At 40.4% G+C, this 17,813-nt stretch overlaps 1 protein-coding gene across 2 annotated transcripts in view; it reads right to left on the minus strand.

Moving 5' to 3' along the window:
• ATRX (ATRX chromatin remodeler) overlaps positions 1 to 17,813 on the minus strand; it is a 120,031-nt gene that overhangs the window by 54,637 nt on the left and 47,581 nt on the right. For both annotated transcript variants that reach the window (XM_070759607.1, XM_070759608.1), the window contains exons 10-12: positions 8,870 to 8,945; positions 1,693 to 1,823; positions 829 to 1,008 (exon numbers count right to left, since the gene is read on the minus strand). In XM_070759607.1, coding sequence (XP_070615708.1) covers positions 829 to 1,008; positions 1,693 to 1,823; positions 8,870 to 8,945 — 387 coding nt within the window. The remainder of the gene's footprint in view (positions 1 to 828; positions 1,009 to 1,692; positions 1,824 to 8,869; positions 8,946 to 17,813) is intronic.

The following is a 17,813-nucleotide window of genomic DNA, read 5'->3' on the forward strand; positions in this document are numbered from 1 at the left end:
AGCAGCCCACCTCTGCTTCTATCTAAACCATTAAGTGTGCAAGTTGGAGCAGCCAAAATGGAATTATTGTCACCAGACCTGTCTGTGGCAATCTTGCTGATCAGAATTCCCTGAGCCTCTCATCAGCAAGGGAAGGAAGAAGAGAGAAAAGGCCAGTTGGGGGAGACAGGGAGAAGCACTGGGGCTGAAGGGCAGGGAAGCTATAAGGGAAGAGATGGGGAGAAGGGGCTCTACACAGAACCCAAATGGTGACACATGACTATAGGGGCATTGCAATGGTCATACCTTTGAGGACTGTCTAGTGTAACTACCATTTGATCAGGGGCCACTGTATCTTCAAATGGTCCCTGAGTGAATCGTCACTAAGCGAGGACCACCTGTAAACTATCCACTTCACATAAGGATGCTTTTTTTTAATGAAATAAGGATAAGATTTAGTGTGTCGCCTTGGATCTTCAGGCCTGCGACATTTAGTGCTGTGGGAACCTGGGAGGAGAGATTATGTGTGTGGGGAACTATAATCAAAATAACATTCCTTTCTCAGAGAGTCAAGGTCACTCTGTCCTACACCTGGAGTGGTGTGTATAGGAGACATCTCCAGGTGGGACAATGCAGTGATTGGATAATGTGATTGACATGTGAGTGCTGGGGCAGGGACTTAAAAGAAATTGTTCTAGACATAACCTATCCCTTGGGCCATAATTAAAGGAGCTGTGAAGAAGTCAGGGGCATTTCATGATGCATCATTAACAGTAAATGTATAATAAAATAATTAAGCCAACAGAGCTCGTTAGTCTGCACACACATCAATATAAACAGACTTAATACCCTTCCTCCTATTTCTGCGTTTCACTTCTTTTGCCTCTTTAGATTTTCCCTTTTTCTCTTCCTCAGACTCTCCATCACTCATTTTTAATTTGTGTCTTAACAAACGGTGCCTATATCTAGGTTTCTTCGCCTCTTCAGCATCTGAATCCGAGTCAAATTCATCTTCTTGTTCATTTTCTTCTGTGGCAGGAAAACAAAAACATGTTTAAAAAGACAATCACAATTTTTTTCTCATTTGTATCAGTATCAGATTTATATAAATATAATAATGAATTAACTGCATTAGAACAGTCTCTGGAACAAGCAGTGAACAAATCGTTATTTTTACTAGTGAAATTACCATGCTAAAATAGCTTTTTGGTTATCCTTCTCCAACTACCCCTCAATACAGTTGAATATTTGGGCTCCTTCCATTCAGGGGGGGATGCTCTTAAGTACTAGAAAAACGGTGCGGAGGAGAGGAGGCAACATGGCCTCCAAAGACTTAATTTTTCAAATAAATAAAAATCCTCATGGCAAAGTGGCATAAATCAGGAATACTGCACTGGGTGAGAATGCTGCTCTATCTAGTCCAGTAGTCTGGCCAAGCAATGGCACAAGGAAGCCCGCTCATTTCCAGGCAGAGGGGCTTCACAGGCACTCCCCTCCACTGAATCCCATGATTATTTTATGAATTCCTCCAAGCCTTTCATGAAATCAGTCGAGCTAGTAACCACCCCTGCATCTTACAATTAACCTAAGAATGGATTTCACCATCATTTACCATTGAATGTTTATCTGGTTATAGCAAATATTGAGGAACTGTTATAATGCACTTTGATATGAAAATGCATTCAAATATTTGTTTTTCTGTCAGATGCTTACCACTGTTGTTTTTGTTTTTGGCTTGCCTTCCTTTCTTTTTCTTCCCATCATTGGATTCTTCATCAGAAGAAGCATCCTCCTCTGAGGAAAGATTGGCATTGATCTCTTCTAAAAGCATTTTCTTGGCAATTCTTTGAAGCAAAACAAAAAAGGGTGTATTCCATTGGTTCACCAATAACAACCAATAAGCAGATCAAGAATTATTAAACTGAATGGAGCATCAATCTGCTTGTGGAAGCAGAAGTTGTAAAAAAACTTTTTCAAAGTTCAAACTGATTAGTTTGTTGTACAAGTAATCCTTGACTTACAACCATTTGTTTAGTGACTTTTAGTAACTTTTGTTCAAAGTTACAAGGCACTGAAAACAGTGACTTCTGGCCATTTTTCCCAGTTATGACCACTGCAGCACCACCACCCCATAGTCACATGATCAAAATTCAGATGTTTGTCAACTACTACCTATTCCTGACAGTTGCAATGTCCCAACATCACGTGATCGCTGATTGTGACCGTCTAACACCCAAAATAAATGGAGAAGGTAGATTCACTTTGACAATCGTCTTAACAAATGAAGTGATTAATTTAACAACAGTGGTAAGGAAGACTGTAAGGAGGGGCAAAATTCACCTGTTTTGCTTTACAGTGGAAATTTTGGGCTCAATTGTGGTGGTAAGTCAAGGACTATCTATAGTTTTTACAGCTGTTCAATACCACCTCAGTGCTAACTTCCATTGTCTACAGTTTCATACTGTCAATGTTTATAATACAGCAATTTTAGCTGATTGTCAGGATCTTGTATCAGTCATATTTCACTGACGAAATATCATTTTAAATAGAAAGTTTAAAAGCCAGTTTCTGAGGGTTATTTTTTAGAACTGTGCAAGATAATAAACTTTAAAAGCCCCATCTAGGAACTTGAAGGAAGATTAAGCAAAGTCATATCTTATAATACATCTTATAATGTGTTAGTACACTGTACATAACCTACTTTGGGATTGCCATATAGTAAACTAACAATGTTGGTCTATGAAAGTAAAGACTGTATCTTTAAGAACTTTTACTGGTTGAGCCATAAGAGGGCGCCAGCACCGTTCCCTTTGGGGGGGGGAGTTACTTTCAGATATCTTTGCTTGTGAGCTGTATTATTCTTGTTGTGTGCTGTTTGTAATTCATTGGTGTTTATATTGTTGTATATTTGTAAATAATAATATTGTTAATACTAAGTCTGAGTCTTTGTCTGCTAACCCACATTGCCTACACCACTGCAACAACTCTGCTGATTGTATGTCGAAGGTTTCGCACTGAGGCATACTAACATAATGGACAGACAATTAATGGTCTAGCAACACTGCCCAAAGGAAGCCCATGTACTTATCCTAAGCACTAGACTGGCTTTCCTGGCTTAAGGGTCCTTGCTGACTGTCAAATGCTTTCTCTTTTAATCATAGTACCAAAAGCATAAATACCAGTGCCCCCTCATACCAAGGCAAGCTAGGCAGTTCAAAACATATCCCAATAATGATCAAGGCAAACTTTGTCCTCTCTTTCTCAGGGACCACAGGATACAGAAAAGACCAATTGCAAAAGCCTTGAAGTGAAGGCAACCATATTAGGACATAAAACTCTGCTGATGGGTGTAATTGGTGTAATTTAAAATGGAAGCAGGTCATATTCTGAGAAGAATCATCATCATCATCTTGATACAGAGGATGCTGGCAGCAACCCGTATCAACCATTAGCATCAGTCAATGGTATTTGTGATACATTTTAAATGTCCAATTGACTGAGTTTCATGTTTAATGAATAAAAGATATAACAATAATAACAAATCAATGTTTTTCAGATTACCGGCCCACAATAACTAGTTCTCAGTGACAGAAAAGAAATTAGAGCAAACAGAGAGGGTTTGTCCATAGTTTTCTAAGAATCTCAGATGAATGTTGTCCTAGATACAGTGGTACCTCTACTTAAGAACGCCTCTACTTAAGAACCTTTCTAGATAAGAACCAGGTGTTCAAGATTTTTTTTGCCTCTTCTTAAGAACCATTTTCTACTTAAGTACCTGAGCCCGGAAAAATTTCCCAGGAAATTTGAGAGTGGCACGAAGGCCCGGCCAGTTTCCTGCCATTTCCTCTTTAATCCCAGCCATCTGGGTGGTGCTTAAGGAGGCTTTGGCAGTCCAGAGCAAACAAAGCATTTTCCTTTCTCTGGGCGCTTGGAGAGGGAATAAACTGCTGCCAGCACCCAGAGAAAAGAAGCGGTCCCTTCGCTCTGGGAAGTGACTGCCCTCCTCTTCCTGCCACTCAAATTCTGAGCTTTTATTTCTTTCCTAATGGGTTTGCACACATTATTTGCTTTTACATTGATTCTTATGGGAAAAATTGCTTCTACTTACAAACTTTTCTACTTAAGAACCTGGTCACTGAACGAATTAAGTTCTTAAGTAGAGGTACCACTGTATACCAGTATATTAATAACAACCAGAGTTAGGAAAAACAGGTCTTTCTCAAAAGCCTATGGAAGAAAACTATAAGCAGTTTTTACTAATCTCTGAAATGTTTGTGTGCTCCAGAGTTTCAAATATGCATCTAAATGTTAATGAATTGGTTTAGTACAGAATTCCCTCACCACGCAGACTGCTTTGAAAAATTCCCTTGAACTTTCCTCAAGGTTCATCACACTTTTTCAGTCTGCTGCACAGGTATTTCTGGACTAAAACAGATCCAAGAGCAAGATTGGTATGTATCACTGTATTGGTTCCCCTTAATAAAACCAAAATCAAGAAAAATGCCAATTTAATATAAACCTTCTGGAAGTACTTTTCTTCAATGAAATTGTATGGGAAGGAGCAATTTAACACAAGAGGATGTTTAACTAATGAATCAGAGCCATCCTTTCCTCCAATGCTGTATCAAAAATATTTGGATTTCTCCAACACTATGATTGAAATGTGTCAGCAAACTAGAACAGCATCAAGGGCATATCGGGAGAAACTCTGCTAGCAAGAAACCAAAGGTGTTGCAACAAGGAGAAGAACTTCAAGTGGAAGACTTACTTATATCAACTTTGACATATGTTGGGATTTAAAAGTCACCAAGCCCTATAAAAATATGCTTTTATTGATAAAGCAGAATATTGGTAGCTCAGGGTTGAAATAAGGGAACCGTAGTGGTCTCTGAGTTTGGTTGTTTTCTTGCAAACGTTTTATTATCCAACTAGGCAAACATCATCAGTACGGGTGAAGTTACCCAGTTTGGGTAATGAAACATCTGCCAGAAAGCAATCAAGCTCAGAGAACACAAATGCCTCCCTCACATGCTTTTTCTTATTCTGTATTTTTGCTGTCCAAATTAACAGGTTTGGGTCTACCATGAAATAACTCATACGTTTTCCTTAGTTAGATCACAAAATGTATAGGTATATCAATCAGCATGTTAAATTTTATGATGAACAACATAGTAATGGTTAGAAATGACTACTTGATATTAAGTAGGTTATATTGTTTCCTCTCCCACACCCAACTTAGAACTGTCCATAAACAATCATTTACAGATTTTTATTTTTTGTAGACATTATTCCACATTTCTGGATTCCTACAACAGATTTTGACAAAGCCAAACACCCTCCCCCCCAGAAATGTTGCCAAATGCTAAGTTTTTTCTGTAACATTTTAACTAAATGTGACACTTTCAATTTCTGATCAAATTGTTGTATTTAGTGTTTCCATATCTAGCTTTTACCAAGGGAACAAAGAAGCAAACCATCTCAAATTATGCTTGGGTTTCAAAACATGTAATATCAGATAGTTGGACGTTTAAAAGGAGACATGTATTCTAAGAGGGGGACTGGATTAGATGACCTATAAGGTCCTGTTCAACTTAGTTAATCTGTTGAAGTCATAACTGATAGCAATATGATTTGCTGTTTCAAATGAAGTCCATTTTGACTGCTGTAAAGACATAAAATGCTAATTAACTAGGAAAGGAGATGCAGCCATGGGAATGAACTTCAGAGAAGTTGAATTCTCTATTCATTAATCTTTATTTAGTAAACAAATATATGATTGACAAATCCTAGTGTGTTACTCAGGTTCATCATCCAGCCTTCCCATACTGTGATATATAAAGAATGTGAAGCACATGCTCACCACAATATAAACTACTTTAAAATGCCTTTAAAAAGCAACATTATGAATTAGATCTGAAGTACATTAGTCACAACTAATACATTTGATTGTCAATTAAACTAAATCTTTGATGTTTTCTGGATTCGGCCATTTTAAATCATTGTTCTAATAGTCAAGATGGCAGTTATCTGCAGACATGATTACCAGAAGCTAATACTGCCTTTTTCTTCAACAAGATAGTTGATGACTTTGTCAAATGTTTATTCAATTTATAGTACTGAGGTGAGAACAACTTTTACTCCTATCCAATTATACTGTTTCCTGATTTATTGCAGTTTCAACTGCAAGTTTAAATGCATATATACTGTATTTGCACAGCCACATGTGTAATTTCTACTTTTCCCCACCACAGGCAATTTTTTATATCAGCTCTAGGTATGATCTCCTGTACCCACAACTGCCTGAATCAATATTGTTTATAGCAAGGGGAGTTGAGTGTTAAGCAAACTGGAAGTCCATTATGCAGATGGTCAGAGGTAAAAGTCCCAAATCCACATATATGTTTTCTAAGATGTCTTACCAACTACCATATCAACTATGTACGGTATGGTTATGTATGTAATTTATGTAAATTAGATATTTGACATATTCTGAATATGAAAGTATATTAAAAACATTACATACTTTAATTCAATTTAGTTGGTAAAACATGACTAAATAGTGTTAAATTTTGAAACTTCCAAGAATGTTAAACTAAATATTATGAGGATATGACAATAGCTAATTGTTTCCTATTATATCTTAGTAGGAAAAATGTGTTTCTTAAATTAAATGCTTGGACGAGAAACATGTTTTACAAAAATTTATTGCATCCATCAAATACTTCAAAGGCATTGTGCATGAATACACTATGAATCTCTTAATGAACAAAATAACTCCAAACATATTAAAACAGCACTATTAAAAAATTCAGACAAACCAATCATAAACAAATACACACCACAATGAAATACAGCACTGTCTGTTATATTAGACTCACTAAAATATTGCAAATTGGCAGAGTTGATTTTAACATTTTTAACAAGAAGCATGTTAAAATAAGTTTCTCCAGAAAAAGAAAGTTTTAAATACAACTGTCTAAGTTGTAACAATACTACAGATCTTTTGACATCTTTCTTTGGCCTGGCAGAACTGTTTCATCCATTAAAAAAGCAAAAGCAAGCAACAGTCAAATTGCAAGCCTAAGCACGTTTGGAGGGATAGATCACAGTGCAACTTCCAATGGCAGATCCCATGCGCAGGCAAAATTAGTTCAGCTTGCAAATGGAAGCCGGGATGGTAACCCAGGTTGCATTTTTGTGCTGCATGAGCTGCTCTCTTCAGAGTGTGAAACTGAAGATACCACAACAGGAAGGAGAAGCAGAAGCGTCTCCATGCTCGTTGGTTTTTCTGCACACACACACACACACTCTTCTAATATTGAACCAACTACTTAATTGCAGATTCTGAAGCAAAAATGATGCATTTCAATACATGTTAACCAACATACATGCTGGTTAAGATTACTTGTCTATGAACACCAACTCCATGTAAGAGAGGTAGATCAATTTTATTCCTGGATAATACAGTATTCTGGGGTTTCCCCACATTAAAGCAATTCCAGGAATTTTATGAGTAATTTTTTTTTGATGAAAAATATGATTTATGTACTAAGCACTGCGAATTTTTTTGAGATTTTTTTTAAATATATTTTTTCTACTAGAAATTAACTTTTAAAACTTAACAGTGAAATAATGAACTCTACTTTGACTCTTTGAAAGTCTTAACAGAATTTTTGAATAATTTCCTCACTGCTGTTTCTATAGCAACCCCTAAACAAATATTAACGTTCATTTTCAAACATTTTTTAAACAGTGTATCTGAAAAGCAAGTAATAACCTAGAATAGCAGCATTTTATCTGTACCCAGGTCCACACTGGAGAACAAGTTAAGCATTAAAATTCGTTTGAGGTACAAAATATATGATTTGTTTTCTCTAGTTAAAAACCAGCTTACTTACTAACAAACAATTCTAAGCCCCGCCAAGCCAAATGCATATCTATCATTCCCAAATATTCTACTGAATTCGCTGAAACAGTTCCCGCAAAGAAACTGCTTGATAACCAACATTAGGCATAGGCCTTTACAAAAGAATGTTGTCCATTTTATAACAGTGCAACCCTCTGCATATCTTCTTAGTTTAAGTTCCTGTGTTCATTGAGGTTTCATGCCTTGTTAAGTTACTAAAGATTGCAACCTGTTCCATTGATTAAAAAATCTTTTTTTATTCTATACTTTCCTGGTTTATATAAGTTACATAATTCATGTATTATGAAGGCCTACAAAATGGAATCCTTAACTACAGTGATATTTTAACATTAAATGTTAACAAATATACATATATGGACATGTTCAAGTTAACATGTGACTAGTCTAAACAAAGTCAATAAAATTTCAAATGACTGAAGCAGGCACAAATTCAAGTCATCATATTACCACTACTAAGTGTTGAGTTTTGAAATTATAAGAATCTTTAATCAGGATATTAGGAAACAGATTTTGCCAAAACAATCTCCTACTTCTGGCTAGTGTTTGTAAGAGCTAATTTATAGGAATTCAAGTGCCATCAAACTGCTATCAGTATGGAATAACTGTTCATCTCCCATTCCTGGGTAAAGTTCTAATTACCAAATTGCTTTTTGTTTGAAGAGTTGTACAATTTACACAAAATCTACATCATACATGGAAACTTAAAATGGACAGTGCTGCATTTATAACACACCCTATGCAAGGTGTGTGGCTTAACGCTTAAATCGTATTTTCTTTTCATTTCTGGATTGGGGGGTTTGTTTTCTGGCCTCTCGTTCAAGTTGGCGGGAAGCCCGTGAGCGAGTCTGTACAAGGCAGGCACTTCTGGTTTTTACAACCTGCTTGCTGCTCCGTTGCTCTCGCTTGAGCCCACGCTTAGGGTGTGTTATAATCTTTTTAAAGTCCTTACGGGTGCAATCATACCTATTCTCGGGATCATCGTCGTCATCTTCCTCTTCTTCCATTGGCACAGCTGCAGATTGATGCTCTTCCTCATCTCCTTTAGAAGAAAAAAGGTGGAAACTTATTTGGCCCCAAGAGAAAAACGTCTCCTATCACTGCTATGAGATACCCTCTCCACTATTTGGGGAAATGCCATTTCTTTCCAAATGTGTAAAGCCACCCAAATCTCATGCGCTATAGAAGAAATTCTGCATGACTCAACCTTGTGAAAAGGAAGAACTATACAACCTACAACTATTTTTCTAAAATAAAGAAAGTTAAATTTTTAGGGCCTGTGAAATATTTCAACTTTCAATATCCAAACATTTGGGGTGCTCAAAAGTTGTGACATGCCTAGGGGATTGTAAAGATGCTTTGGTTACTCTAATATAATTTAGATATGATTGGAAAATAACTACATAAATATAATTTGTTAACATTTTATTTTGCTTAATTTTACAGGTTCAGCTGCATTTCTCTTTTTTGTTAAATGTTATTTTGTTTGAGAGTGTTCATATTGCTGGCCTCATTTCCTGTGAGTATTTATTTATTTATTTGATTTGTATGCCGCCCCTCTCCATAGACTCCGGGCGGCTCACAGCAATAATAAAGACAATGTAAAAACAAATCTAATAATTTAAAAAACACTAAAAACCCCATTATTCAAAGCAAACATACACACAAACATACCATGTATAAACTGTATAGGCCCGGGGGAGATGTCTCAGTTCCCCTGTGCCTGACGACAGAGGTGGGTTTTAAGAAGTTTACGAAAGGCAAAGTAGGTGGGGGCAGTTCTAATTTCCGGGGGGAGCTGGTTCCAGAGGGTCGGGGCCGCCACAGAGAAGGCTCTTCCCCTAGGTCCCACCAGACGACATTGTTTAGTCGACGGGACCCGGAGAAGGCCAACTCTGTGGGACCTAACTGGTCGCTGGGATTCGTGCGGCAGAAGGCGGTTCCAGAGATATTCTGGTCTGATGCCATGAAGGTCATAACCAACACTTTGAATTGTGACCAGAAACTGATCGGCAACCAAGTCAACCTCTGACCCCCCACTAACACTGACTGCGACCGACCGGAGAGGTAGGAGGAGAACCACTGGAGAACAGTGCCTCCCACTCCCAACCCCTCCAGCCGGTGCAGAAGGATACCATGGTTGATGGTATCGAAAGCCACTGAGAGGTCAAGAAGCACCAGGACAGAGGATAAACCCCTGTCCCAGGCCCGCCAGAGATCATCCATCAGCGCGACCAAAGCAGTTTCCGTGCTGTAGCCGGGCCTGAATCCTGACTGTTGAGGGCCTAGATAATCGGCTTCTTCCAAGGACCGCTGGAGTTGGAGCGCCACCACATTCTCAACAATCTTCCCCATGAAGGGAAGGTTGGAGACTGGCCAATAATTGTTAAGAATGCTTGGGTCCAGGGAAGGCTTCTTGAGGGGGCGCACAAGTGCCTCCCTGTAGGGATCCGGAAAGGATCCCCTCCCCAAAGAAGCGTTGACAATCTCCTGGACCCAGCTCCGTGTCACCTCCCTGCTGGCTGAAACCAGCCAGGAGGGAAACGGATCCAGTAAGCAGGTGGCAGAACTCACAGCTCCAATGGCCTTGTCCACTTCATCAGGTGTCACCAGATCAAACTCCTCCCAGACAAGTGGACAAGTACGGGCCCCAGTCACCTCCACTGACTCATTGTCAGTCAACTCTGTTATCCAATTGGAGTCGAGGTCCGCCCGGATCCGAGCGATTTTATCAGCAAAAAACGTGTTAAAATCCTCGGCACTACTCTGCAAGGGCTCCCCAACTCACCCCTGGTTAAGAAGGGAGCGGGTCACCCTAAACAGAGCGGCCGGGCAGGATTCCGCTGATGCAATCAAGGCAGCATGATACACGCATCTTGTATGATAACTGATCTCTAATGACTTCTAAAAAAATAACAAGGTGGGGAACATTCACTCCCATGAACAACCTAATTGGGACTGGCAGAGACTTGTTGCACTGTGAGACATTCAGCCTATTGTTAAAAGAACAAAGTAGTGATGATGCTAGAAACCACCCAGTAGCCAGTTTTGCAAGGAACACTTATCCAAAAGTGCTTGAAAAGTGGGAACAACCAAACAGTTCTTTTGGGATCCCTGTTGTAAATTCACAATCTTGAACAACATCCAAGAGAGCTGGGTCAAGTCAAAAACATATAACTTGGTAAAGCTAGAAGCCAGAGACTTTCACTGTGAAATCTGATAAGCTGTTTGACATCTTCAAACAGGATGCAAGTGTCAAATTGTTCTGTGTGCCAAATTCATTGACGAACCAACACAAGTACCAGAGTGGCCCCACCATGCCCAATCAAAAGTGAGATGTGTGAAACAGGTCATAGAAGCATCAACAAGAGTGTAGACACAGGAGAAATGTGAGGCCAAGAAGCAAATCGGAGGCTAATGTTGAAGAACGAATCAAAACAAGTCTTGATGAAATTCTCTTAAACATTTTTGGAACTTGAATAATTTATTTCTGGTTAGCTTGTGATTGCATGATTATTTTTTGATTAGCTAGATAAGATTCATGTAGCAAAAAACATGTGTAATTTGGGAAGATAAAGTTAATAGTATTTGAGTTACAAGAGCCTTTTCTGGGCTATATGATCAGACATCAAATTACCATTCCAAGCTAAATTTTACGCAATTGGAAAAATAATGGCAGATTTGAATTCTTGGTGTAGAAATACATTTTTAAAACTCCTCACTGGAAAAAAAACACCAAAATTAATTTTCACCTCATTATATGATCCGTCCTACTACCCATTCTTGCTCTGGAAGGAGGGTGAAACATGAAACACTTTTACCTTTCCACCAAAGTGGTACCTATTAGTCTACTTGCATTTGAATATTTTCAAACTGTCGTGTGTCACTCGGATTTTGAACATGAGCTGTTGACTCCTCAGCTGACAATCTGAGTGTCTTTAACCATTGAGTCATTATGCCTCTTGTGTGCATGCACATTTAAAATTCTTGTATTTTATTAGGAATTTTAAGGAAGACATATAAGCAAGCAAGAAAAAGTAATAAAGTAACAATTGAAGAAAAATTGACTCCACTAAGGGCAACAAAGATACCATTGAAGGAACTTGCTTTCGTTAAAGGTCAGAGAGAGAAGATTGCTTCTTTTGGATTGCACCGGATTGGTTTGCCAGATGTGCCCAAGCTGAAATGACTTGGCAAAACAAGATGATGAATGACAGAGGCTTGCTAAATATAATGAGGTACATTTCGATACTGACAAATGAAGTAATTTGATGAAAATGATAGACAGATGGCTGATGAAGAAGTTGAAGAGCAATATGATGGAATTTGTGAAGAGGCCTTAGACCAGTGATGACAAACCTATGGCACAGGTACCACAGGTTGCACCTGGAGCCATATCTGCTGGCACGTGATCTATTGCCCTAGCTCAGCTCCAACATGCCTGTGTGTGCTTGTCAGCTGGTTTTCTGCTCACACAGACATTCTGGGAGGGCGTTTTTGGCTTCCAGAGAGCCTCCAGGTGGATGACGGTGGGTGTTTTTACCCTCTCCCAGCTCCAGGGAAGCCTTTGTAGCCTAGGGAGGGCAAAACACGAGCCTACTGGGCCCACCAAAAGTTGGGAAACAGGCTGTTTCCAGCCTCCTGAGGGTGGGGGAAGCTGTTGTCGCCCTCCCAAGGCATTGAATTATGGGTGTGGGCACTTGTGCATGTACGATAGTACACGTCCACACTTTATCAGCACCTGAGGAAAAAAAGGTTCACCATCACTGCCTTAGAGCAAACACATATGCCCTCTACTTCAAAAGAAAAGACAGAATATAATAGATTAGAAATAACACATGCCGCTATGTAGAGCATAAGATATGGTATTTGTCTACCTGCCACTGGTGCCATTACCACACCCACCTTCACAGATGCTAGTTTGATCACTGAAGAAGACAAAAGACTTGCAGTTGACCACAATAAGGTCAAGATTAAAAAGTCCCTGGATCAAAAATTGGATGAGTTCTGTAAGAAGGGCAAGATAGAATGCATCTTCTTTGATGGCCGTATAGATGCAACTAAATTATCCTGAAATAAAACAGTTCAGATCAGCAATCCCCCAGTACCATCAAAAAAAGAACATTATTCTGTGTGCAGAGAGCCAGGTGGAAGATAAAGACTCAAAAACAGGAAAACCTGCTCACGTGATTGCAGATAATCTGGTGCATTTCAGGAAGAAGAAAGGCATTGACAAAAGCTTGAAGGGCATTGGAGGAAATTGTACAAATGTTAATACCGGCTGGGAAGGTGGTGCCATGGACTGGGTAGAGGTCTTGACTGGAAGTTGATCTGGTTGGTATGTGCACTGCACACAAATGAGTTAACCCTATGATGCTTAATCACAAAATTAGATGGGAAGACCATATTTAACAATAATTGGGCAGGTAAAATTGGCAACATGCTACACATTGCAACACAACTTGACACTGATCCTTCATTCACCAGAATTTCAATTGGTGAGCTTCTCATTTCACTTAGTGACAGTGTTATAAAGCAGAGGTCCCCAACCGCCGGTCCGCGGACCGGCACCGGGCCGTTGGGGGTTTTCAGCCGGTCCGCGGTGCCAGGGCCCCCTCGGCCTTTCCACACCACCAGCGGCACTCCCCCCGCCAGCCAGCCAAGCCCCGCGCCCGCCGGAACCGGCTCCTCGCTCTCCCCCCGCCGCCCGCCGCGTTTGCAGGAGGTGGGGAGGGTCGGGCGGCCCGCCAAGGCCAGGAGGGACGCCGCTGCCCCCCCTTCCCTCTCTCCGCCCGCCGCTGCGCCTCCTTGACGCCGAGAGGAAATGCCGGCAAAGGCTTTTCTCAGCGGAGGTCTTCAATGTCGGGGGCGCACGGGCGGTTGCACGCGCTCCCTATCTCCCTGCTAGCCCACTCGGAGTATTCAAAATAAGAAAAACCTTTGCCGGCGAAGGCTTTTCTTATTTTGAATATTCCGAGTGGGCTAGCAGGGAGATAGGGAGCGCGTGCAACCGCCTGTGCGCCCCCGACATTGAATATCACCTTCGCCGGCCCCACCTCTCCTGCAAACCCCCTTGCTGAGAGCCCGGGGCGAAAGTGCTCTCGCAAAGGTGAGGCGGGCAGGGCGTGCGCGCGTCACCGCTGAGAAGAACGGAGAACGAGAGTGAGTGATAGCAACAGACAGCAAGATAGAGAGAAAGTGAGAAAGAGAGAGTGAGAGAAAGGGGGGGAGAAAGAGATAGCAAGAGAGAGAACAAGAGAGAGAAAGAGCGTGAGAAAGAAAACAAGAAAGAGTGAGAGAGAGAGAAAGCAAAAGAGACAGAAAGAAAACAAGAGAGAGAAAGTGAGAAGAAGAGAGAGAAAGAGGGGGAGAGAGAGAGAAAGAGAGGGAGAGGGAGAAAGAGAGAGGGAGAGGGGGGAGAGATAGCAAGAGAGGGAGAGAGAGAAAGAGAGAGGGAAAGGGGGGAGAGATAGCAAGAGAGGGAGAGAGAGAAAGAGAGAGGGAAAGGGGAGAGAGGGGGGAGAGAAAGAGAGAGGGAGAGAGAGAGGAGATAAAGGAAGAGGAGAGAGAGAAAGGAAGAGAAAGAAAGAAAGAGGGATAGAAAGTGAGAGAGTGAGAGATGCTCAGTGAGCCTTTCTTTGAAGTTGCCTTTCTTTCTTTCTTTCTCTTTCTTGCTTTCTTTCTTGCTCTTTTTCTTTCTCTCTTTTACCTTCCCTTCCTCTATTTCTTCTTTTCTTTCTCCTTCCTACCTTCTTCCCTTACTCTCCCCTTTCATAAGTTTCCTTGCTTCCTTCCTCTGTTCCTGTCCCTTCCCCCCTTCTTTCTTTCTTTCCTTCCCTCCCATTTCTTGCTTTCCTTTTCCTTCCTCCCTTCTTTCCTCCCTCATTCCCTTCTTTCACTCCTTCCTCTCTTACTCTCCCCTTTCACACCTTTCCTTGCTTCCTTTGCACCCTTCTTCTGTTTCTGTCCCTTCCCTCTTTCCTTCCTTCCTTCCCACCCTCCGTCCATTCATTCACCCATTCCTCTCTTGATCGCCCCTTTTACGGCGCCGCTGACAGCTAGCTCCCCCCCCCCCCACCGGGCCATGGAAAACTGGTCTAGCTTAAAGCCGGTCCCTGGTGCAAAAAAGGTTGGGGACCTCTGTTATAAAGGATCTCTCTACTGATCAAGTGTATGGATCGCAAGCCAGGACAGGAGAACTTTCCACACATCTGGCTTCTCTGGAAATTGTCCCCGTAAGCCACTCATGCTGGTTTACATCCTTAAAGATTTTGTCGAATGTGGCTTTCAAAACATGGCTTTAAAGGCAAAACTCCCCCAAATTTAAGAGCAATAGTGGAATACACCATTGATGTGTACTACTCCTGCTGGTTCAACATCAAAGTAAAACATCCCTGGATTGAAGGCCTGCATCCTGTGTTGTTCCAGCTGCAGCAAGTCAGACTGCAAAAGAAGGATGTAGTAGATGCTGTTTTGCCAACCATTCAGCCTTCAGTGAAATGATAATCCAGTCTTGTGTTCAGGTGACATTCAAGATGCAAAAGATCATTGATTTGAGTGGTGTAGATGATCATGCAAGAAAAGTGCCTTTAATCAATGCCAGAGCATCCATTCTGCTGGAGCAAACCGACTGGTCTGAAGGAGTATATGAGCCACCTTTGGTGTGCAAATTGACTATAGAAATTAGTCAGAAGTTCATTGGCAAACTAATGCAAGTACCACAGTGGCCCCGCCATGCCCAATCAAAAGAGAGATGTGTGAAACAGGTCACAGAGGCAGCAAGCAAAGTCCTCGGAGAGGGGCGGCATACAAATCCAATAAATAAATAAACATAGGAGAAATGTAAGGGTTATATCAGAGGTCATTAAGCAAGTCGGAGGCTGATGTCCAAGAGCGAATCAAAACAAGGCTTGATGAAACTTGTTTAAATATTTTTGTAACTCAGATAATTAGTTTCCGATGTTAGTTTATGATTGCATGGATTGTTTTTTTGCTTAGCTAAATCAGTCCCAAAGGTGGATTTTCTGGTTTTTCTTTCAAGAGAGCTCACTTCTCATCTAAAAAGCTTCTTGGATAAGAAGTGAAATATCTTCAAAGAAAAACTGGTCGGGCTGCCTCTTGAAAAAGCACCTTTTGACACAACCATGATCTGGATGACTGAGAATCTCCGTAGACATTTAGTTAGATAAGATTCATGCAGGGGGGGGGAATCTTTAATTTTTATAGCACAAGTTGTAATTTTGAGAACATTTATTTGGGTAACAAGTGACCTTCGTGAGGTATATGATCAGACACGGATTTATCATAACAAGCTAAATGTTGTGCAATTGCAAAAATAATAGCACATTTGAATACTTGGTGTAAAAATGTGTATTTTTAGAATCCCTCACTGAAAAAAAATAGCAAATCTTAATTTTCACCCCATTAAATGACACACCCTAACATTGAGGATTAGTATCTATAGATCTTACATTTTAGTACTGTACTGGTCATTTTACATACCTGGTCCATTCAAACATATGGCAGGGGATTGTCATCCTGTAGTAGATTTATCTACTTATTTGTTTGTTTGTTTGTTTGTTTGTTTATTCTTGTATTTATATCCTGCGTTCATTATTTCCAAAATAACTCAACCCAGCGAACATATCCAACATGCTTTTCTCCTCATATTTTCTTCACAGCAACCCTGTGAAGTGGGCTCAACTGTGAGTGAGTGACTGTCCCAAAGTCAATCTCAGTCTACTCTATAGATTAAAGCAAATGGAATTAACACCATGGATGCTACTTTGCAGAAAAAGCACACTACAAACTATGCAACTAAAGCTACAGATCTATTCAAGACAATACACAGAACTCAAATGACAGACCTAGTTTCCTTGGTTATGGTTAAATTCCATGAGAAAATGCAATGGTTATTGTCCAATTACTATTCTCAGCACAATTTGACAAAGAATTCCTAACAGATTCTAGAAAGAATAGGCCTCCATAAAATTAGGAGTGCAATTTACTATGGGCAAAATACTGCACCTATTCCAACACCATTGATAAACAAATGCTACATTACAAAGTGTTCTTATTTGTAAATGCTAAATCGCTTTTCTTGGGATGAATCACACTCCCACAACTTCATTTAAACAATGCATCAATACCATCAATGATCATGGTTTTCAAAACCTGGTGAAGGGATATTGTTAAGCCACTCTAGATAACTGGCCAATGATGTGCTTATGAATTCAAAGGTATTGTAGAAAGAATTAGTCTGGTTAGTCTGTGGTAGGCAAAAATCAGGATGAATCTAGAAGCACCTTTTCCAACAAATGAGTTTTGTTAAAGAGCCTTAACTTTCATGCACCACAATGCATTTAATCTCCATCTGATGAAGTAAACTGCACCTCCTGAAAACTTAGGCCCTTTAATAAAAAAATTAGTTGAAACAGTATATCAGTACTGCTCTCATTTTTAGCAAATTTAATGTAGAAACAATGTAAACACTGTTCTCAATCTACCAGCCACTCCTTGGATCTAGTTTTAGGTTTAGGTTTATTGGATTTATATGCCGCCCCTCTCCGCAAACTCGGGGCGGCTCACAACAATAATAAAAAACAGTACAGTACACAATACCAAATCCAATGCCCACCCATCCAGTTCCAATTTAAATTAATAATCTCATTAAAAACAGTATATATAAAAAACAGGTACACAGTCAATCAATCAACAAAACAACATGGGCAAGGGGGAGGTGTTTTAGTTCCCCCATGCCTGACGGCAAAGGTGGGTCTTAAGGAGTTTACGAAAGGCAAGGAGGGTGGGGGCAATCCTAATCTCAGGGGGGAGCTGGTTCCAGAGGGTCGGGCCCCCCACAGAGAAGGCTCTTCCCCTGGGTCCCGCCAGACGACATTGTTTAGTCGAC

The sequence above is a fragment of the Erythrolamprus reginae genome, chromosome 8, assembly GCF_031021105.1.
Source record: "Erythrolamprus reginae isolate rEryReg1 chromosome 8, rEryReg1.hap1, whole genome shotgun sequence".
NCBI classification, from domain to species: domain Eukaryota; kingdom Metazoa; phylum Chordata; class Lepidosauria; order Squamata; family Dipsadidae; genus Erythrolamprus; species Erythrolamprus reginae.